Source organism: Macaca fascicularis, chromosome 1, assembly GCF_037993035.2.
Source record: "Macaca fascicularis isolate 582-1 chromosome 1, T2T-MFA8v1.1".
NCBI lineage: Eukaryota > Metazoa > Chordata > Mammalia > Primates > Cercopithecidae > Macaca > Macaca fascicularis.
Genome location: NC_088375.1, coordinates 148,823,349 through 148,846,813, shown reverse-complemented (window position 1 = coordinate 148,846,813; position 23,465 = coordinate 148,823,349). Strand labels below are relative to the sequence as shown.

General features: G+C 34.2%; 1 protein-coding gene across 6 annotated transcripts in view; it reads right to left on the bottom strand.

Moving 5' to 3' along the window:
• Positions 1-23,465, bottom strand: part of COL24A1 (collagen type XXIV alpha 1 chain) — a 400,532-nt gene that overhangs the window by 85,618 nt on the left and 291,449 nt on the right. For 4 of the 6 annotated variants that reach the window (XM_015433402.4, XM_065519318.2, XM_065519320.2 and 1 more), the window contains 8 exons: positions 21,203-21,256; positions 19,160-19,267; positions 13,538-13,591; positions 13,266-13,319; positions 12,423-12,479; positions 9,779-9,832; positions 3,120-3,173; positions 2,971-3,024 (listed from right to left, as the gene is read on the bottom strand). In XM_015433402.4, coding sequence (XP_015288888.3) covers positions 2,971-3,024; positions 3,120-3,173; positions 9,779-9,832; positions 12,423-12,479; positions 13,266-13,319; positions 13,538-13,591; positions 19,160-19,267; positions 21,203-21,256 — 489 coding nt within the window. Of the gene's footprint in view, positions 1-2,970; positions 3,025-3,119; positions 3,174-9,778; positions 9,833-12,422; positions 12,480-13,265; positions 13,320-13,537; positions 13,592-18,919; positions 19,268-21,202; positions 21,257-23,465 lie in introns of those variants that run through there. The other 2 variants (XR_012418180.1, XM_074002632.1) reach the window with 2 other exon arrangements.

Genomic DNA, 23,465 nt, shown 5'->3' with positions numbered 1-23,465 from the left:
AGATGATGACTGAAGACTAAACTTATTTTCCACCCGCCTTCCCTACCATCTGTAACTCCAAATTTGAGAAGAGAGTGAGTGGGGAAAACTCTAAATCAAATGTAGGATATTTGAGTGAATGGAGTTAAGGGCAGTTGATGGATTAGATTTACAGTACATATAAAACTGTACTTTCTTTTTGCCTGGCCAGCATTGAAAAATATGTATAGTGGCCCATTTGAAATCAGCTCCATTTTAAAAGACTTCTGTTCATTGGGACTGTGCTGGCTCACAGAATACTAGAGAACATAGTCTAATTATTTTGATGAGGGAAATATTTTTTAATATGCAACGTTAACACAAACTCTTGTTTTTTGTTTGTTTGTTTAAATGAGGCTGAAGGACAGTTATCTAGATACTTCACTAGTTCTAACACTCTTTAAGAAGGTAGCTTTATAAAGCAAAAATAGATTTAGAGAGTGAAGCAAAAATTATTCTCTCTTTTTTAACCAAGAAATTTCAATTTATTGAAATCTGGAATTTTGGGAGAACAAAGATTTTGGCTTGAGTCTTGGTCTTTGAGAGTCATTATAGGACAGTTAACTCACATTTGCATTACAAAAGTTTTAAAAAATGGTTCTGCAATTGGTTTTGACTTGCTCTAAATTTTTCTTTATAGCTGCCCACAGTCTTATGCCCAATGAATGAATTGGTTGGTTAGGTTAAATTAATCATATTTTACTTAATTTTTAAAAGATTACAAGTAATAGGCTTCTGCATAATAACAGGAGCTAGGAAATAATGTTTCTAGTGTTGCTTCTGTTGCTAATTAGTTCTGTGATTTTAGGTAACTCATAATCTCTCTGAGATTTTAATTTCTTCATCTGAAAATTGAGAGGGTTATCCAGACAATTTTAAAGGGCCATTTCCAAATCTAAAAAATAAATTTAAAGCTTTGCAAAAACAAGATGACAGCAATTGGACAGGACCCATCTGGCCACTGAAGGTATCCCTAGTGAATAATACACAGTCATTATTCTTGTAGCAATTAATACAATTTTAAATTCTAAGAGGCTTTTAAATGTGCCCTTGGGTTGTATGCCAGCATTACCCAAAGTAGGAAAGAACTAGCTCTCCTGGATTATACAGAATTTAAACTATGGCTTCTTAGCACCTTTTAGCTCCAACACACAGAGAGAGCTGACCACATAGGCTAGAGAGGCAGTTGACTAGTAAGAGTATTTGATATTCATTAGCATAATTTTAACATATACTAATAAGCATCAGAAAATGTCTTACTCCCGAGATTTCTCAAGATGGAAAAAGAAAGCCTGTAAATATGAAAGTATTAATTGTAAAAAAGTAGACATTTTAGGATCAAATGTTGGACAGAACTTGCATTCTTAGGCACTTACTACAAATGTAAGGAAGTAGCATGACAGCAGCAACAGTATTCTAGGTTCCCAGTGTTTTCCATGACTTTTTCCAATTTGGGTACTAAAAATTCTAAGTGAATGACTTACCTATCTTCTTTCTCTGCTTTTTTTTCTTGTTTAGGCTTATCTTCAATAGGATATTTTATTTATTAATATTATTTATTAGGGAACCTAACAGAAAGTTACTGAATAGATGCTAAGACTATTCAAAATGAGTTCTAGGTAAGTGAATGCCTATTTAACATATCTGATTCAACCCCATTTTATTACTTACTCCCATAAGTGGAAAACACAAGTATGGGTGAAGGCTGCTTAACAAATCAGGAGAAACACAATCTCAAAATCATTACTTTTTATCCACTCTCATCTAATTTATTATTAATAGTAGAGTGCATTTTCTTAAGAATTGAATTTGAAATCAATAGCATGTGAAGTCAGAATGCCTGAAAAACAGGGCAGCAACGTATAGAAGGTGCAAATGACAAAGTTGCTTGCTACGTAAGGTTGAGGCAATGTCTATCTGGCCACATGGAAAGAGAAGACTAAATTCAGTAAACCAACAGATTTTTAGTTTGCTTGATAAATATTTGATTTGCCTTATGAAGAAACAACTTTTAAATCAATTGTAAGCCTGTGTCACATAGTCAAACTACTTTTTCCTCTCTTATCCTATGACAATGATTCTTTGCTTGGTCGAAGTTTAGTCAGGCTCCTGAACCTTCTAGGCCCTCCGTGTACTTCCTTGTAAAATCCAGTTTTAGCAACGAACCCTGCCAAGTCGGTTTAGCAAGAACCTTCACCCTCACTATCTGATCACTCTTGCTATTTGATATCTAACTGGGTTCCTCATCCTCTACCATCCCTCAGTTGATGTCTGATTATCCCACAGTTGATGTGTGATCACCTTGGCCCGTCTTCAACAAAATTCTTGTTAGGTCAGTTTAACCAAAATTCCCCTTGCCCCTGGTGTTTCCTCTTAAGTAATTTTCCATTCACTCATACTCAATCTGCTCCTTTGTTATAAATTCCTACTCGCCCATGCTATATTTGGTGTTGAGTCCAATCTCTCTTCCCCACTGCAAAATCCCATTGCAGTGGTCACTGTACTTATTGTAATAGTCCTGAACAAAGTCTTCCTTACCATGCTTTAACAATTATCCATTTAATGATTTTCTCTTTAATGCTTTCTACAACAATCATATAGGTTTGACTGATTTTTTTTTTACCTTATGATACTAGTTTTAAGGTTTGTTGGTATTTCTGTTTGAAACCTCAAGAACATAGTATTAATTTGAGACAACTTAGGCAATTTTCACAAAGTTAGAATAGGCTTCTGGAAAAGAAAAATTTGGATAATAGTCAAAACAAATGATTCAATCAATAATTTTGTATTAGCACAATTATTGAAAAACACCCTATTTAGAGGCCCACAGTGATCCATATTCTACAGTGATAAATGATAATTTGACTTACAATAAATAGCAACCCCTTGTGCTCCTGCTTTCTAAAATTGCTAACAATAAATCTCAAATTATCTTAAATAATTTCAACTTACTTCACATCCTCTCTCTCCTTTTAGTCCTTGTTCACCCTGGTCACCTGGCTCGCCCTTTAGTAGAAACCAAAATAAAAATCACATATGAAGCAGAGACCAAATAAGTTATATTAATGTTAATTTTTAGAAACAATGCTTTCAAAACATACTGGGGGTCCTTGTTGTCCAGTGGCACCTCTTAGTCCTGGTACGCCCACATGGCCCTACAAATAGAAAAGATTACATTATTAGAGTAAGTAGAGACATGTGACTTAAGAGAATAGGATACTCTCACTTAAAATGGTAGCAAAGTGTTGCAAAGCTCAACTTAAATGTCATAGACATTATGATTCTTCTTAGAAATAGAAAAGAACATAATAGCTGTTGGATATTATGGTGACTGAGAACAACTTAGGGTTCTCTTTCCCTCCCTCCCTCTCTCTCTCTCTCTCTCTCTCTTTCTTTCTCTCTTTCTTTCTTTCTTGTGAATTAACGTAGCAGCTTGAATGGTGGCCTCCCAAATGTGTGTCTATGTCCTAGTCCCCAGAACCTGTGAATGTGATCTTGTTTGGAGAGAGGGTCTTTGCAGATGTCATTAAGTTAAGGATCTCAAGATAAGATTATCCTGGATTATCCATGTGGGCCCTAAATCCGCTAAAGAGCATAAGTGACACAGAGGTACACTGAAACAGACAACAGAGGAGAAGGCCAGGTGAAGACACAGGCAGAGACTGGGGAGAGGCAGTCCTAGGAATGCTGACAGCCACCAGAAACTGGAGGAGGCAGGAGTGTGGCCCTAGAGCCTCTAGAGGGAGTGTGGCCCTGTTGATCCCTTGAGTTTGGATTTCTGGTCTCTAGAACTGAGAAAATTACATACCTATTGTTGTAAGCCACCCATTTTGTGGTAATTTGTTATAGCAGCCTCAGGAAACTAATATAGTCAATAACCAAAGGAACAGAGTTTGAGAATACATTTCTTTTTCAACCTCTTCCTCCTCTGAAAGTGTACTATGGTGTCCATTTTTACCAACTAAATTCACAGTTATTTGGACGGCAGATTTACTGGGCTGAAGACTGGGAGCAGTCACTGGGAGGTATTACTATAATACCAAGAAACACCACATGACTGACATTCAGCAATCCATCATCACCTTAGTTCTCCTAAGAAGGAATGCTGGCCTACCACATTTCCCTTTTCAAGTGTGTAAACAGAAACTAGCAACAACCCAGAAGCGTGTCAGATGACAGTTATGCAGGAAGAATTCTGCATGTAATCTCTTTTATCCCTTCTCCTACTGTTCTACTCAATCAGATTTCTTTCTTCCTATTTTCTGTATATTACAGAAAGAATGCCTTAGGAAAAGAGTTATCAGTCCCATCTCCTGGGCTAGAAGATGAGATTGCATACATAGGTTAACAATATTTATTCTTACAGAAAAGTTAATTGAAGGCTTCTTTGTTTGCATTCTGAGGCAAATGTTTTTGGTTTAAGTGTCAACTTCCTCATAAAGGAAATGAAACCTGTTTAAGGAAGTGAACAGTGGCAAGAGAGAAAGGCTAGTCTGGAAAGCTTCTATATAGCACATGGCCACACTAAAGTAGAAACCACAATCACACATGACCCTTAGCAAAACATGAGCACAGCCAGCAATGAACAGAATCTGGCCAATCAAGGGGGAGTGTGGTATAAGTAAATATGACTACTTGAAGGTCACTTATCAAACAGGATTCAGGAAAGAAGTGGCTGGTGAAAAGCTGGAGCTGAAGTGAGAGTGAGAATATGAGCAAACTACAAAACTCGAAACTATCATGCCAAATTATGGCTTTTCCACCATCCCTGTATGTAGTTTTACAGAAATATTTTCAGAATGATCATAGAATAGCCAACTGCCTCTCCTAGCTTTGTAAAGTATGAATGTAAATCTCACCAAGACAAACCCGCATTCTAAGAGTTTCATTAAAACTACTTTGGTCCATTCTATCACTCCAAAAATTGACTGTGACCATTTTTTTGTAATTGTAAAAATTCAATATGCCATAGAAAATGTTATTACAAAATTATGCAGGAGAGGTTATGGAAAGTGATGAATTTGTCAGATAATATTAGTGGTGGGATGAGTTGAATGGCCAAAGGAACTTACGAAACATTTTATAAGGGAAATGGTAAGTTCAATCTTGAAGAATGAGTGTTCCGGGCAGTAAAGTGAGGACATTCTGGCAAGGAATAGCATGGCAAATAAAGGGATGCATCTGACAGAACATGTTAGACAGAAAATGGACCTGAGAGGGCTATGACTGGAGACAGGGAGTCTAGTTGGGAAGCTATTGAAATAATTTTGGCGAAAAATGATAAGAGCCTCAACTAAAGTAGGACAAAGTAGCTAGATCCCAGAAACATTTAAGAACCAAAAGAAGTGGCTGACTGTGAGAGATAAGTAGGGGTATGGGGAAGAAAAAGAGATTCATAGAGATAGAGTGAGTGAGAGAGAGAGAGAGAGAGATTGAGAGAGAGACAGACAGACAGAGAGAGGGAGAAAGAGAGAGAAAGAGACAGGGAGAGGGAGGGAGGGAGAGAGAGAGAGAGAGACAGACAGAGGATTCATCTACTGGCTTAGACATCTAAATGGCTGGTGATACTATTCACTGAACCAAGGACATAACAAGAGGAAGATCAGATCAAATTTGGAAAGGATGAGGTACAATGGTTTGGCACTTACTGAGTTTGAGGTGCCTGTGATGATGTCTAATAGCTATTTAGATATGTATGTCTGATGCTAAGGAGTAAAGACCAAGTTGGGATTTAGTTATTTTATTGTGTGTAAAAATTCTCTGACTATTGCCAACCTGCTCCCACTTCCCCCGCAAAAAGAATTTTGAGATGCAATATAATTTATTCAAAGTATTTCTGGGACTTCATCTCTCCTAAGTTTAGCTTGAGTTAATCTTGGATATTTATGTTTCCATTTATACCTTTAAGTAAAATGTTTCCATTTATACCTTTAAAAAGTGGCTGTTGCCAGGATAATAAGTTTATTCCCTCCATGTCCTCTGGCTCTCAAGCCTCAAATAAATTTATCTTGATCTATGTGATGTATAGTTTTAGTTTGCAGGATGACAGCTATAATTGTTTTTCCTTTTATGAAATAACTGTACATATTTTATAGCTAAAATTCACTAAGTTTATTTTTATACTGATTAAATGTTCTTATTCCCCATGTTTTTATGTATATGATGTCCATGGGGACAGAGATTGTGTCTGGGATGTCCAATGTAATATCCATGGCCCCTAGCTCGTCTCCTGGCCCATGGCAGACACTCAAATACAAGCTTAATGATGAGAGAAATTTTTTTTTTTTTTTTTGCTGCTGCTGTTGTTTTTTGTTAGATGGAGTCTTGCTCTGTTGCCAGGCTGGAGTGCGGTGGCACAATATTGGCTTATTGCAACTCTGCCTCCCAGGTTCAAGTGATTCTCCCTCCTCAGCCTCCCAAGTAGCTGAGACTACAGGTGCGTGCCACCACACCCAGCTAATTTTTTGTATTTTAGTAGAGATGAGGTTTCACCATGTTGGCCAGGATGGTCTCGATCTCCTGACCCCATGATCTGCCCACCTTGGTCTCCCAAAGTGCTGGGATTACAGGCGTGAGCCACTGTGCCTGGCCCAGAGACACGGTTTTTAGAAATGTTATAATACATAACACATAAAGTGTGTCAGTACAAGTAAGTATCCATTAATAATAATGAGCAGGACCCTTGACTTTGGTCAAAGATGTTTGCGACTATAAACAATTTTTTTTTAAAGCCAGGTGATTATTTAGTCATAAAGAGAATCAAATGTTGATATATTTTATAACATGGATGAACTTTTTAAACATTACGCTAAGTGAAAGAGGCCAGACACAAAAGGCTGTATGTTGTATGATTCTATTTAAATGAAATATCCGGAATACACAAATCCAGAGACAAAGAGAAAAGTGGTTTCCAGGGGCTCAGGGGAATAGGGGGTGACTGCTTGGTGGGTATGGGGCTTGCTTTTGGAAGTGTTGAAAATGTTTGGAACTATACAATGGTGATGGTTTCACATGATGGAGTTCAAGACATACTACCCCAAAATACGGCATCTTGGAATATTGACTATTTTAAGCTGAAGGAATCTGAGGGATAGCATGTGCAGAAAGGACTTTCTTACCTTCCTTTGATGCAGGTCATAAGACACTCATGTGAGAGGTGCCCTCCCTATACGTGGAGGAAAAGAGCATCCTTATCTCCATAAATGAAGGGACACAGAGAATAATCTGAATGAACAGTCCTTGCTCAGTTTTCCCCAGTTTACTAATCTTAGCCCATACCTTTGGCCTATTACATTCTTCTAAGACTTCCTCATCAAATCTAGCATAAAAATACTGAGGTTTAACTGTTTCTTTGGAGCTTTATTTTTTTACGAAGGCTCCCACGTTACATAAAATTTATATGAAATTAATCTGTATGCTTTTCTCTTGTTAATCTGCCTTTTGTCACAGGGTCCCCAGCCAAGAATTCAGAAGGATAGAAGAAAAAGATATTTTTCCTCCACTGCACACAATGTGAATGTACTAAATGTCACTGAGTTGTAAAGTTTAAAATGGTTAAAATGGTAAATTTTACGTTACATGTATTTTATCCTAATAAAGAAGCTTGGTGATAATGCTAACCATCAGTTTAGCAGAGGGAAATCAGTGTAGACAATATCCATATAGAAAAGCAAACATTTTAAAATATCACCTGAAGCTATAACAAGATAACCTAATTCTAAATAAAGCACGGTTCCTCTGTATAAATCAAACTTGTGCTAGGAGAAAACTTGGCAAGGGAGAAAGTTGGATATTTCATGATTCTGAGCTAAGCAGTACAAGTAGCATGGTTGTCTGGCACAAGATGGCTAAGTGTTTAGCATAGAATCACCAATACATAAAACAATCCCTAAAGACTAAGGACTTAGGAAGAAATAAGACAGAAAGGAAGACACGGATCAAACTAGTTTATAAAACATCTACAGTTGAAAACTTAATCAGGGGTATACAAGCAAGGGGAAGGAGAAGTAGATTAGACAGTGAACCTAGGGAAAAGTGAATGACTGTCCAGAATAATGCTGGCAGGGCTTTTCTTCAGCTAGCCAAGTGCGGAAATTCTTGTCTCCTTTCAAGCGAATAGTTAACTGCTCATTTGCTGGTAAATATACTGATTTAGCTACTGAATGTTCTGTAGTTGGTAGAAGCCAAAATGAGATATTGCAAGAACCTGGTTTTCTTGAGACCGTGTGAAGAAGTCATGCACAGAAAAAGCTGAGGAACTTTAAGAGGCTTCTCAAATTATGCTGGAAGCAGTTGGGTTGGCTTCTCAACTCAGAGAAAAGTAAATTTCAAATAAATCCACTCAATTCCTTGGGTTAGGAAACACTTGTAGATACAAATGTTATGTAAATTAGAAACAGAACACATATAACCTGCTAAAAATGTTTCTTTGAAAACAGAAAAACAAATGGTAATCGCAACAATTTCACAAACATTTAGAACTATTCTCAACATCTGCTTCAAAGAGAGTTTTAGGGAGTGAAAGTTAATTTTTCAGATTCCTCTGGCTTGAGAAAAATCAACTTATTAATGACAGTTATCTATCTATCATCTTGTCCATTTAGTTTGGGTAATATAAATCTGCATTTCAGACATGACCACAGAAATATTACCTTGACAGAGAGATGTATCAGATCAATTAACTCATCAATTCATTATTAAAAACTTATTATGTACAGGGATTAGAACTAGACACTGTACAAGAAAGAAAGAAGACATATGCAAACTGGGGGAGCTAAGACACCTACACATTAAAAATAATTAGCAAAAAAAAATAGCAACAGAAGATGGTAAAATGTTTGTGTTGAATGACTTAAATAAATAATACTATTACAGGACTACAGGAGAGAGCAAGATTACCGTTAGTGGGTCAGGGAAAAAGGAAACTTGAGTGAAATTATAAAGGATTTACATAAGCAAAGATTACATAATATTATAGGCAAATAGAGAATGCTATGAGCAAAGGAATAAGACAGGAACAACAGGGAGACAGGAGACAACCTCTAACTCTGTAAAACAATTGACAATGTAAATAGAGAGGGAAGAGATATAAGGCAGGAATACAGAACATCTTCAAAACAAATGTGATTCTAAAAAATGACTCTGAATAATTCTATACACAGTCTAATTTTAGCTAAGTTGGTCATATAATATCCCTCTCAGGAATGGAAGAGGATAAGAATTGACTTAAGCCTTGAGAATATAAAGGTATTTAGCCATCTATTTGACACTTCTTTATTGAATTCCTACTATATACCAGGAACTTTGTGTTCTAGAAACTGGGGGTATAATGATGAAAACGAGAGACAAGATTTTATTCTCATGGATCCTACATTTTGGTGGAGGAAGACAAACAATAAACAAAGAAACGAATATATTTAAAAGGTGACAAGATGATATAGCACAAAATGTCATGAAGGAAGTTGAGTATTATGGTCCAGAGTGACTGATTGTTCTAGATCTATTTTAGATAGGGCAGTTAGAGAAGGCCTCTCAGGGGTAACATTTCAGTTGAGATCTGAATGATGAGAAAAAGCAGAAGTGGGAAAAGACAAAGATGATTCTAGGAAGGAGGAACAGAACGTAGAAAGACGTTTCTTCTAGGATTAAAAACATAAGACATTACTAATTATCTCAATAATGCTTATTTTCACTTGAAATGGAATAGAAACACAGAGAACCCTATTTAAATTCAGAAGTAAGGGGTATAACTTGCAATTACCTTATATCCCTCTGCTCCAGGCTCTCCTCTCTCTCCTTGTTCCCCCACTGGACCCTACAGAGACCACACACAAAACAGTTTTACAGCTGGATCAAAGTATATGTGAATGCAGGTGATAAGATTAATGTGGTTTATTCTTTTGTCAAAAATAAAAAACCAAATATATGATTTGTTTAGTTCCATTAAATAATTTCAAAATATTGAATTTCAATGATACCAAGAACAACATAAAAATACACCAACCATTGAATTATATAAAGAAAAATCTCATAATAAATCTACTAGGCAAAATATTGAAAAATGCAGCCCAATTAAAAATATGAATATTTTCACCAAGTGTGGTGGCTCACAGCTATAGTCCCAGCACTTTTGGAGGCTGAGGCAGGAGGATCCCTGGAGCCCAGGAGTTTGAGACCAGCCTGGGCAATAAAGTGAGACCCTGTCTCTACAAATAATTTGAAAATTAGCCAGGCATGGTGGTATATGACTATAGTCCCAGCTACTGGGGAGGCTGAAGCAGAGGTATCACTTGAGCCCAGGAGGTCGAGGTTGCCGTGAGTCATGTTTGCACCACTGTTCTCCAGCCTGGGCAACAGAGTGAGACTCTGTCTCAAACAACAACAACAACAACAACAACAACAGCAACAGCAACAACAAAACAACAAAACGTTTCAATTAGTACAGTATGTTATAAATGATGCTGGAATAACTTACGTTTTTACTAAATTTTAAAATGACTGAAAAAGATTTAAGCAGGACAGTTCAGTACATAATGCTATTAATTACAAAAGATTATGTTTGAGTGATCTTTTAAAAGGTATTTATAAAGTAAATCCTACTTTACCATTCTTCATGAAAAAGTCTACTGTTAGCTGGGTGTGTTAGCTCATGCCTGTAATCCCAGCACTTTGGGAGGCTGAGGTAGGAGAATCGCTTGAGCTCAAGGGTTTGAGACCAGCCTAGGCAACAGAGTGAGACTCTGTCTCTAAAAAAACCTAAAAAATAATAAATAAAAATTAGCTGGCCCTGGTGGCATGAGCCTGCAGTCCCAGCTACTTGGGAGGTAGGAGGATCACTTAGCCCAGGTGTTCGAGGCTGCAGTGAACCAGCACTCCAGCCTGGGCAACAGAGGGAGACACAGTCTCAGAATAAAAGTCTATTGTTTAATCTGCAAAATTTTTAATTTAACCTAAAAAATACACTTATTAATTTTAATACTTAAGCCAAAAATTATCTAATAAACTCAGACTTACTTTTCCTGAACATTTCTAATAGAAAATCTTTAACATAATAAATCATCAAATTATCTACTATAAAATGAAATATCAGCACCCACTAGGACCTACCATCTGAACAAAAACTTAAATTGAAATTAATTGGAAAAACGTAGGATTTATTATAGAGCACTAATTGATAAATTTTAACTTATTCTTATGTGGACAAAGGTAAGAGACATAATGTCAATACTATAATCTCTGACTCTGCTTTAATTATTTAGAATCTTTGTGGTTTAAGTTTCATGCCTGTCCCATGTATACTGGATAAAACTACTATTGCTATGCTAGACTTTTAATATATTTATTACATTTTAGGTGACATTCTTCGATCCTGGCACATCTAAATCTGGGAAAAACAACCACTACTATACTCCCTTTGCCAATTTTTTTCCATTTGCTTTAAGATTTTTACATTATTTCCATATATTTCCCTCTCTTAGTGGTTTAGAGAGACTAAAATATTATTTGATAAAGAAACTTACATATTCTTTTAGATGTCTATATACCTATTGCCTCTATATGAGATGGCTTGATTTAATTAGAAAATATTAGAATCTTTCTTTTCCATTTCTAAAACAAAGTATAACTTTCAGCCATCTCCAAAGAGTCAGGTCAAAATATCAGGAGTGACTACATATTCTGATCCTTGTGCCTTAGGATTCCTTTTCTCTATATAATACTATGTGAGAAATGGAAAATATAGCCAATTATATAGTATTTGTTTCTATGAACTAATAATTTTCATTTAATTCATTTAATTTACATATGTTCTTTAGACATTGTTTTAGTCAAACATGAACACAGAGACAGTTATTCAGATAATCAAAGCTATATTAGCTACTTTTTAGAAACCATGGTTATAGTTAGTCCTTAAAATGTTTAATAAGAAGTCTACAGATCAGTAATCTTTAAAGGTTATTGGTTCTAATAACTCAGTAGAGGGGTTTTGAAATCACTTGGCAACAGTGTGTAAACTGTTATAAGAAGTACATAGATAAGATTTTTTTAATATTTAGAAATAAATCTGAATGTGATAATTAAAGAAATATGTACCCTAAAATGTCTAGAGTGTATGTTTTCTGATAATCTTTATAAAAGTTGCTATCATGCCTTCAATGCAGAAAGTTAGATTTGGGAAGTCACTATATGAACCCTATATATTATGCTAAAATATGACCTTCGTATTTTTCATATTAAAGATTTTAATATCATTTAAATTTTGTGACCATAAATATCACTGTCCTATCAAACCATGTGATAAAACTAACAAAAGAAAACTCTTTGAAGAGACGTAATTGGTGTTGTGAATCTATTATATAATTATATTTTATCTTGAATAACCAGAATTATTTCAGAAAAAGACCTACTGGTTCACCTCGAGGCCCAGGTGGTCCTAGGACTGTGCTATCCTCTCCTGGGTAGCCCTAAAATGAAATAATGATTTATAAATAGAACTCAATAAATAAAATAAACTTCAAAAATACACAACCTATTACTTTTAAATATATTAGGAAATGCATTTGATTTTATCTTTTTTAAGTGGAAAACTTTGACGTAAGAAACTAGGCATATGGTATTTTATACAGAGTTGTAATTTGTACAGGATTCTTCTTGGAAGTATCAATCCCCTTTAATTATATAAGAAGCAGCTCAGAACTTTTCTTAAAAGTGTCAGGTTTCAATGATACCATAAATTAAGATTACTGCTGTAGTTATTCCTAAATCATCAAAAAATTTTAATCTTTAATATCAGTGAGACAGGTGCAGTGGTATGCAACTGTCGTACCTGCTACTTGGGAGCCTGGGGTGAGAGGATTGCTTGATTGGTTTGAATCCAACCTGGGCAACAGTCAAGATCGCTTGATCCTGACTCCTGCCCCAAAGACTCTAATATAAATGTACTAAAATTAATCATTTAATCTAGAGCCTTACAATTTCTTTAAATAATTAATTTTACTCTTACAAAGCTCTACAAATATTTTCACATATATTATTTCAGCTCAATCTTGAAACAACCCGTGGAAGATATTTTAATAATTTATTTAAATTTTAGCTCCTTGATATTTGTTTTTTTCTTCCGGAATTAGTAAAATTTTCAACTTTAAAAGTGCTTCCTTTATTTCTGGAAAATTTTTCCATGCAGTCTTTCAGGAATAATTCATGAACTCAACATTTAACTTCAGGATTAAAAAGTCAATATACACACAAACCTTTTCTCCTTTAGGTCCTGGCAATCCAGAGAGTCCTGGTTGACCCTGATGGCCCTACAAAAGGACAAGTAGACATTTATACATGCTCTATCTAGGTATTAGATATTGTATTATTCTGAAATGAAAAACAGGATTCACTGTCTGGGAGGATGAGGCCTAAATATGTTAGAAAGGTTTATCAGAGAGATTTCATAGTAATTTGCATATTTGGGATATCATCTTTAATAAAAATGTTTTCATGTGAATATATTTTTTCAGTTATAAATACTTACCCTATACCCTGGAATTCCTGGTTCTCCATCAGGTCCCATCAATCCTAAATGTCCCTAAAAAACAAAGTAAACATTAGTGAGAGAGCGAAAGTAGAGAATTGTCTAAATCATTAGACTTGTACTCCTATTATTTAAATTGTTACCTTTAGATTTTTCACGGTTGAAATTTACCTAGTTTGAAGTAGGAAAGCCAAAAATAACACCCCAACTTTTGTCTATTCTTTTTTCTGAAACACAAAAAGTTCTGTAACAAATGTCTTTTTGGTTTACTTCTGATATAAACATCCTTAATCATATTTAAAAATACTTTCAGTTGTCAGAATCCTGCTGGTCCCTAACGAATTATTGGAAATGTGGTTTACATCTGTCAAAGTTTGTGCCAGATGTGGTCACTGAATATTAGAGAGTGCAACTTGAGAGTTTTTGACATTGTCACTACAGGATCCAGAACTCCATACTCATTTTTAGTTTCAGATGCTTTGATGAATATGGTTTTAGTCCTGGTCAAAGTTATTAAAAGAGAAATGGTTGACAACGTACATGTAATAGTTACTCTATTTATCAATATTTTTGTAGATGGTGAAACCATCTATAAAGACTAATCAGCAAATGCCCTTAGCCTACTGAATAGATTGCTCAACTGAAAAAGTAAAAAAAAAAAAAACAAACAAAAACAAAAAACCAGAAGAAGTCCTATATTTCATATTATCAAAAAGATTCCATATTGACTCTCCTATTTGACTCTCAAAACAAATAGAAGATGAGAAAATTAAGGCACAGAATAGGTATGTGACTTGCCAAATATCATACTAGAACTAAGTCTCTTGATTCTGCATATATAGTATTTCCCATTTAATCGTACTGCTTCACTGTATTTGATGATTTCTTTAAAGTCCCAGCTCTAAAAAAGTTCACATTGCAACTATTAACCATTGATCAGTAAATTTAGACTCATTCAGTTAAGAACAAGTTTCAGTCTAAAAAAGGAACTGCACAAAATTAATTTTAAAACATTAATAAGAATTCAGCCATTAACTAGGTGAATAATCTAGAATAGAATGTAACTACTCACTATTCATTAGCTCAAGATGGCTGAATGACATATGCTTGTTTCAATAGTCCCATTCAACAAAAAAGAGAGAGAGAAAATAAAGGTATTTATTTGTAATAACAATACTGGAAAATAAGTAAACATCATCAGTGGACCAAAATTTTGTAATCTGAGACAGAAAATTAGGACTGAAAATATGCAAAGAAAAAAATTGTTGCAGATGTCCAAATAGTCTCAAGGAAATTTCAAATGCCGAAATCAAGACATTGAAGGGGCAAGATAGGTTCAGGTGACTAACTGGGGAAAGGAGTCAGGTATTCCTATTCTACTTGTGCTGGGTAACTGATGGTAGCATTTGCCTAGAAGATAAGTGAATGAGTGTGGAAACTGTTGCGCAAAAAGCAGGCAATGCTAAAGACTGCTGCTGACTCCAAGTGACTCTAAAGCCAATATAATAAGAAATAAAATGTGCAATTCATAAAAGAAAAAATGAACCTTTATGTACCTAAAATATGTATGCAAAATATGTAACCTTCCAAAAATAAGCGGGTAGAAAACATGATAAGCAGACCTCAAACTCTGTTTTGAGAAATCATTGACTCAAATAGCAAGGAAGAAAAGCAGTAAGAAAGCTATAAGGATTTAAGTAGCTTAGCTAACAACTTGATTTAACAGAAATACTTAGGACTGTTTATTAGCCCCAAAAAACAAAAAGAAAGAAAGAAAAGAAGAGAGAAAAAGGAATGCATAATCTTTTGACAAAACTTGAGTATATTAGGCCTCAAAGAAGATTTTAGTAAATTTCCTCAAAGCAGAAATCATATAGGTCACATTCTCTGGCTATAATGCAATGTAATTAAAAATGAGCAATAAAAATTAAAAATCTACTTAAAAAGAAAGATCCTTTAAGATAACTCTTATTTAGAAGAAAATAAAATCTGAAATTGCAAGCTATTCATAAGTAAATGATGGTAAAAACACAAACATAAAAATATGGGAATATGGCCAAAGTGGCACTCAAAAGGAAACAGGTAGCTTCATAATGTATTTATTAAATAAATTACATAAATGGGCCAGACATTTAATTCAAGAAGAGATTAATATTAAAGCATAAATTAGCGAATCAGAAAACCATTTTAAAAAGTTGAGTGAAAAACCAAGTAGACACTTTGAACTGACTAATAAAATAGCAAAACATGGCCGGGCGCGGTGGCTCAAGCCTGTAATCCCAGCACTTTGGGAGGCCGAGGCGGGCGGATCACAAGGTCAGGAGATCGAGACCACAGTGAAACACCGTCTCTACTAAAAATACAAAAATTAGCCGGGCGCGGTGGCGGGCGCCTGTAGTCCCAGCTACTCAGGAGGCTGAGGCAGGAGAATGGCGGGAACCCGGGAGGCGGAGCTTGCAGTGAGCCGAGATCGCGCCACTGCACTCCAGCCTGGGCAACAGCGTGAGACTCCGTCTCAAAAAAAAAAAAAAGAAAAAAAAAAGAAAAAAAATAGCAAAACATTTGGCAAATCTGGTCACAGTAAAGAGCAGACACGATAAAACAACATTAGAAACAAGAAGGACATAACCACAGGAAAAACATTTAATTATAAGAAAACAGTAATTTCAAGTTTCACTTACTAAAGATGAAAATCTAGATGAAATAAATAATTTTTAAGAAAAATTTCAAAAATTTATTCCAGAAGATACAAAATTTGAAAAGAAAGCCAAAGATCTACTGCTAATAAAATAACAATTGGCTCAGATTGTTTTAATAGCAAGTTTCATAAAACCTTTGAAGAACAGACACAATATCTATGTCCCATACTGTTACAGAGCACAGAAAAATACGAAAAATTTACCAACCCATTTTATATGACTTGTTTAACACTTATACCTAAATCCAATTAGTGATAGTAAACATTAAAAAAAAGATGGAATGAAGAACGATGGAATGAATAAATAGGCCTACTTTGCTTACAAATACAAATGTAAAACTTTTAAGGTAAACTAAATTCAATAAGCTAAAATAAAACTCTTAAATAAAATGTTAAAAAATGAAATCCATTTGCATTAAAATAATAATATAATTATACTTCAGATTTATCCTAGGAACTCATGGGTGATTCAACTTTTGGAAATCTACTAATGAATTTTATTATATTTACAAATAAAGGAGAGAAAGCATGGGATTATCTAAACAAATACTGTAAAAGGATTTGATAAAATTCAACATCTACTCTCGGTCAAAACTCTCATTTAAGAACGAAAAGAAATTTCCTTAAACAAATAAATGGTATATCTAAAAAACAACTGTAAACAATACTTGACATTATAAGCATTAGAAGCATTTTCACTAAAGACAGGCCCAAAAGACAAGGTTTTCTTCATCATGACTTCTATTCACTGCTATAGTAGAAGTTCTAATCAATGTAGCAATTCAGACAAGCAAATAAGGGGAGGCAATGTTATTTACCTAAAGAATCCCTACGAGAATCATCTACATTCGCTAAAGTGGATATAAGATCAAAATATAATGGCACCAACAGCACCACTAAGTTGATGTAACAGAAAAAGGATTATATTAACACTGAGAATAAAACTCAAAAGCAAAGCAAAACAAAAACAAAACAAAAAACAAAAATACTAAGAATAAACTTAACAAGAAAGATTAAAGAACAGAGATAAGGGAAATATTTTATTGATGAATATGTAAGCAGATATGAGTAAATAAAAAGACATAAGGTGTTTATAGAAGGATTCAGCATTGAAGAAATTGAAAGTTCACATGAAAGAGGAGATCAAAACAAAACAAAACAGAAAAAAGACAGAGATCACAGCAAGAACCAAACATTCTTGTAAAATGAATTATGAAGTATTTGCCCTAACAGAAAGTATCACAATAGTACAGTAAGTAAAATGGCGTGGTATTGACCCAGAAATAGACTACTAGATTCAGAGAATAAAGTAGAATAAGAACAGACCAATGAATATTTGAGAATTCAGTTTGTGGTAAGAGTAGCATTTCAAAAAAGCAGAAAACAGGCTGACCACTCAATAAATGGAAGTGAAACAACTGTCTGTAAGTTTGGAAAAAATAAAATTAGTCTTATACACCTTACATGAAAAAAACCCCACAAAAATCCATAAAAACCTCCATATGTCTTAAAGAGTTAAGGGTAAAAATAAAGTTATAAAAGTATTAGAAGAATATGGAAGAATATTCTTAGATCCTTTAGGTAGGGAAGGCATTTCTAGTAAAATAAAACACAGAAACTACAAGGGAAAAGACCGACAAGTTTGACCATATAAAAATTAAAATGATCTATACAGCAAAGGATATACAAAATTAAAAGATAAATTACAGAAAGGAAAACATTTGTAATATATTTTGTAACATATTTAACAAAAATGTATTAATTTTTTAAGTATATAAGGAGTGATTGCAAATCAATAAGAAAAAGGCAACAATTCAATGTGCAGTATACATGAACAGGCAACTTCCATAAAGAAAAAAGTGCAACTGGGAAAGTGTAAATAGAAAGAAAAAATGCAATACACATTCTCACTTATCAGATTGGCAAACATCAAAAGAAGTGATATGAAATGTTGATGGTGGGAGTGTAAATTTGGTGAAACCTCTTGGAAAGGTAAGTTGGGAACATGTCAAATTTAAAAATTAATAACATTATAAAATGTTTTTGTACACAGGTCAAAGAGAGAGAAATGCTAGTAATTTAAATAAAAGAAAGTAAGAAAGGCCTAGATCACAGTAAGGAATGGAATACCGAAAATGAGCCTGAGGCAAACTTTCCTCAGACAACAAATGGATTATGCAATGATCTCTAAAAAGCCTTAGTGAAGTCTAGTACTTGTGACATTTAAATGGAGACTACACTAAATGGAAATACACACGCATTTTGTAAAAAAGCTTATGAAACAGAAGACTCAATTAGATAATCTTTTAAATATTTTGCATCTCTTTCATGCTGTGACTTTCAGAACAGGTCTAAATATATTTGCAATATAATTCAGCTAATATATGAGTTCATAAGTATCATGCTATACTTGTTCCTAACATCATGCAAAGTTCCTGAGAAAGATTGAAGATAAAATTAGATGATAGATTTATCACAATTGGTTAGAAAAATAATATCCAGATAAAGCAGATTTGTTTCCAACCAGAGAAAGAAAATCCATTTCAAGTAAACCTGATTTTCAAAGCAATTTGTCAACCATGACAGCATAGTTTTATACAGATACTAAATCCCAATTTTAAGTGCTGGCCATATAAAATTTCCTACTTTGGTTAGGAGTTATAATCTTATTTTTTAAAACCTCATTTCATATTTTATTTCCATTTTCATTTTTTTTTCTCTTTCCTTTTTCATGTCCAGAAACCACTAAGCCATTTAAGTACTGTGGAATGCTTACAATTCTCCACATCCCATGGAGGTAGATTATTTTCAATGGGACTATTGCCTTCTCTGTAAAGCTAATCAAGGGATGAAACTTTAAGGGCATGGATACATTTCTTTCCCATCCACAGTGACTCACTTCTGGAAGCAAATCAAATACTGACCACAGCACCTCTAGTTCCTCTGGCACCCTTAGGACCACTTTTCCCAATTTTTCCAGGAGAACCTCTGCTTCCAACTTCTCCTGTGGGTCCTATTTGTCCTTTATCACCCTGTGGAAGACATTATTAAGAGAGAAACATAAGAAAAAAATTTATACTTAGATTAATTAACTATATCATATTCCTGAATAGCTCCTGAGGAATATTTAGTTAACAGTATTACAGACCACCACTAACAATAATAACATGCCATCACCACATAAGTTATTTTAAAAAATAAAAGTAATTTTGGAAAAAGATAAAAAAAATTTTTGAACAAACAAGCAGGGGGTATCTGGTGCTCATGCTGAATTCCAAATAACCATTTTTTTTTAACTTTTGAATTTTGCTATATATGTATGTAAATATGCATGTATGTATTGTTACTATAAGAAATAATAAGGTCTTTGAAAAGTCTGTTTCTATAGAGAATTTCAATGCAAAAAGGTCTGTTCAATACAAAAAGAGCTCCAGTGTGCAGTTCTGTACATTCAGGATCATCACTCATTGGCCTGGAGTGCACCTTGAAAAATCTGTAACATTTTTACATCATTTTACATCTTTCTGAAAACTAACTGTCTTCTGCTTTCTATTAGACAAACTGACCTTTCTTTTTTGTTGTTGTTTTTTTTTGAGACTCAGTCTCACTCTATCACCTAGGCTGGAGTGCAGTGGTGTGATCTCGGCTCACTGCAACCTCTGCCCCCCAAGTTCAAGCAACTCTCCTGCCTCAGCCTCCCAAGTAGCTGGGATTACAGGCGCCCGCCACCACGCCTGGCTAATTTTTCTGTATTTTTAGTAGAGACAGGGTTTCACCATGTTGGCCAGGCTGGTTTCGATCTCCTGACCTCAAGTGATCCTTCCACCTTGGCTTCCCAAAGTGCTGGGATTACAGGTGTGAGCCACCACACCCCGCCGACAAACTGACCTTTCTTTAGCACCAAAATACAGCTGCTCTTAAACAACACTGTGTTATTTTTCATTTCTTAAGTGAGAACCAACCTGTTCTATTACTAATAAGCAAGAAGACACAAAGAAAAACTACTGTGAACGCAGTTGGATAGGAAATTTTTGGGATTTATAACAGTTAAGAGGCTTTATTTTATTTTTCCAGTGGTGCAGGTTGTTGTTATACAAAGACTTGCACTCTCTCACTATTAATGTTGATTTTAGACATAACACTCTATATGATGAAAAAAACTTCAATATTGAAATTATTTTTAATAGATAAGAATGGCAATTAAACATTACCTCATTAGTTTCTCTTCATTATTTATTATCCCTATCTACTGTCTAAAAATTCTGAGAAAGACTGACTAGGTATATATCAGCAGAAATGCTAGAATTGGATTCTGAAAATCAAAATATGTGTGACTTGAAGTTAATTACAATAAATAATTCAAAACTGTCATAGTCCAACGGGAAAACCATTTTTATGTTTCATCAATATTTGAATAGACTATTGAGTCTATATTTATATAAATACAAATTTTCATTATAATGCATTAAAATTTTATAAATACAACCAATTATTAGTAAAAAATAAAGTAAGCAAATAAAAATATTCTTGATTTGAAGTTCTTAATATTTGGAAAAAATAAAATCAACTTAGAAAAACACATTAACAACAAATAATTATAGTTACATTCTTTTCCCTCAAATACTTTACTAAAATTATTATTGAATAGCACAAATGGTATAGTATTTTCCTTTTATCTTTCTTCTTGCCCATGGTCTACTAAAAGAATTTCTGGAAAACAAGAGAAAGAAAGAAAAGCCAAGATTTTCTACAAACTACAAAATGGAAAATTTGCCTTCAAATAATCAAGATAATAAGTACTCCTAACTGAAATTAAATATTAATTTATATAAATGTATCTTTTAAAGCAACATGTATAATTATTTACCACTTTACTATCTAGTCCAAATAAAAACATTACAGCAGTCTATGGAGCTCTGGATACATCAGAAGAAAGAAAACCTGCATAAGAAAATGTAAAAAATTACCTTTTTTCCTAGACGACCTCTTTGCCCTGGAATTCCCACAATTCCTTCAGGTCCCTAAAATATTCAATATAAAAAAGGAAATAAATGATTAAAGAAAAGATGAGATGGAGTATTTGAATACTTCTATCAGATAATCACTGGATTGGATTGGACAAGAAGTAAAAATGAGGGCTACTTTTCACATTATTAGGTTTGCATCATTTAAAAAGAGGTCACAATGACTTAGAGGCACAGCTGTTATTAGCTATAAAGTTCACATGCACAAACTGGCCAAGACAGTCGTAATTACACTGTTCATTATTCTAGGTGAAACCTTACTTAGATTCAGTATACCCATTTTAATTACAGAGAATGTAATTAAAGTTAACCCATGCCTTCTACGTCACAGGTTGTAAAAAATGTTTAACAAAAATAAACAAGTATAAACCCCAATGCATCAATTTCAGCATTGCTATCAGCTACTGGGAGCTCAGCATCTTGTGGAAAGTACAGAACTCCTGCCTATCCAATGAAGTCTCCACACACATACAAAAGGAAGTACAGAGTATAAAATACATGTAGTACATGGTCAAGGAAAATTTCAAGGCATCTAATACGTGGTCAAGGAACATCTCAAAATCTCACTGGAGTAGAAAGAGTTAAAGAGATATTCTTCGATCTGTGGGGGAAAAAAAAGGAAATACAGAGAGAAAAAGGAGGTAATCACATAAAACTTAAAAATAATATTTTCATTTCCATTTGTCCTTTGTTTAGCTAGAAGTAGATTAAAATTTTTCAAGATACCTTTTTTTTTTTTTTTTTTTTTTAGTGAAGGTGGGGTACCATGTGAATTTTCAGGTAAACAATGGTTAGGCTTAAGTGAGTTCCACAGTAAGCCAGGTCGCAAGTTCTAAAATGGCTAATAATTAATCACAACATTCCCTGCCTTCGCTGGAAATGAAAATGGAAATCTCAAATTTGTGTCCCAAAAGCTTGGCAAACTGCAAAAATGATGTAGACAAGAAATAACTTGTGGTTTACCACTGTGCTATGTAGGCTCTAGATAAATATTTGTTGAACGAATAAACAGATACCTAAGGAAATGACTCATACCCTGTGCTCCTGAGCAAATGCTCTTCTAGCTTCAGAAAATCACTGAATTTAAAGGCCAAAGCTGTTGTGCTCTATTGCTGTAGTTATAGCTGCATCCAGAGGTAGAAATGGTAGTTGCACTAGCATGAAGAATTCTTTGAAGTTAATGAGGCCTTTCAAAAAGAGGCTGATTAATCTTCACAGAGATTAAAGGTATGAGCTTTTAAAAGTCAGACTGCTCCCATTTCATATTCTGGCTCTGGCACCTAACACCTATATGGCCATAGGTAGATTATTTAATTTCTAAAGGCCTCAGATTCCTGTTAAAGAGGTATAAAAGAATCTCTTCAAAGACTAAGAGCAAATGAGAGAATGCATGTAAAGTTTAGAAAGTTTAGAAAAACTAGACTTATAATGAAGAGCTCAAAATATGTTAGTAGTTATTAACCTCTGCTGTTTATTAGAAGTGTCTTACACAATATTTAAGTACACATAAAGATGCTAAAGGGTACAATGAAAGCCCATTTACCTACCACCTACTTTAAGAGATAGAACCAATATATGTGTATGTATATGTGTGTGTGTATATATATATATATCTACATATATATATCTACATATACACACACACATATAATTGAAGCCCCACATTAAACACATAATTTCCAAACTCATCACCCTTTTTCCCTACTCAGGTGCAGCCATTGTCTTGAATTTTATTGTTCCCATACATTTCTTAATAATTTTACTCCATTTGTATCCCCAAACAATATGTAGTTATTTTACATCTTTAAAAATTTAAAAAAAGCAGTATCATACTTTATGTGTTCTCCTGAAACTTCTTTTTAACACATTTTTGTTTTGAAATTACTGTGTCTTTAATTCATTTACTTAAAAAAAAAACTGCTACAGGATTCCATGTTATTATCAAACCACAACTTAAGTATTTTTCCCCATTGGCTAAAGTTTTGGTGGTTTTCTTTTGCTATTACAGACAATGCTGGAATAAACACCCTGTACATGTCTCTATGTGCTCATGTCAAGAGTTTTTATAGGGTACGTACCCTGGAATTGAACTGCTGGGTTTTAGGATATATGCATCTTCAAGCATACCAGATATTTGCCAAACTGTTCTCCAAAGTGATTTTGCCAATTTACATCCTCAAAGGCAATGTTTAAAAGTTCCACTTAC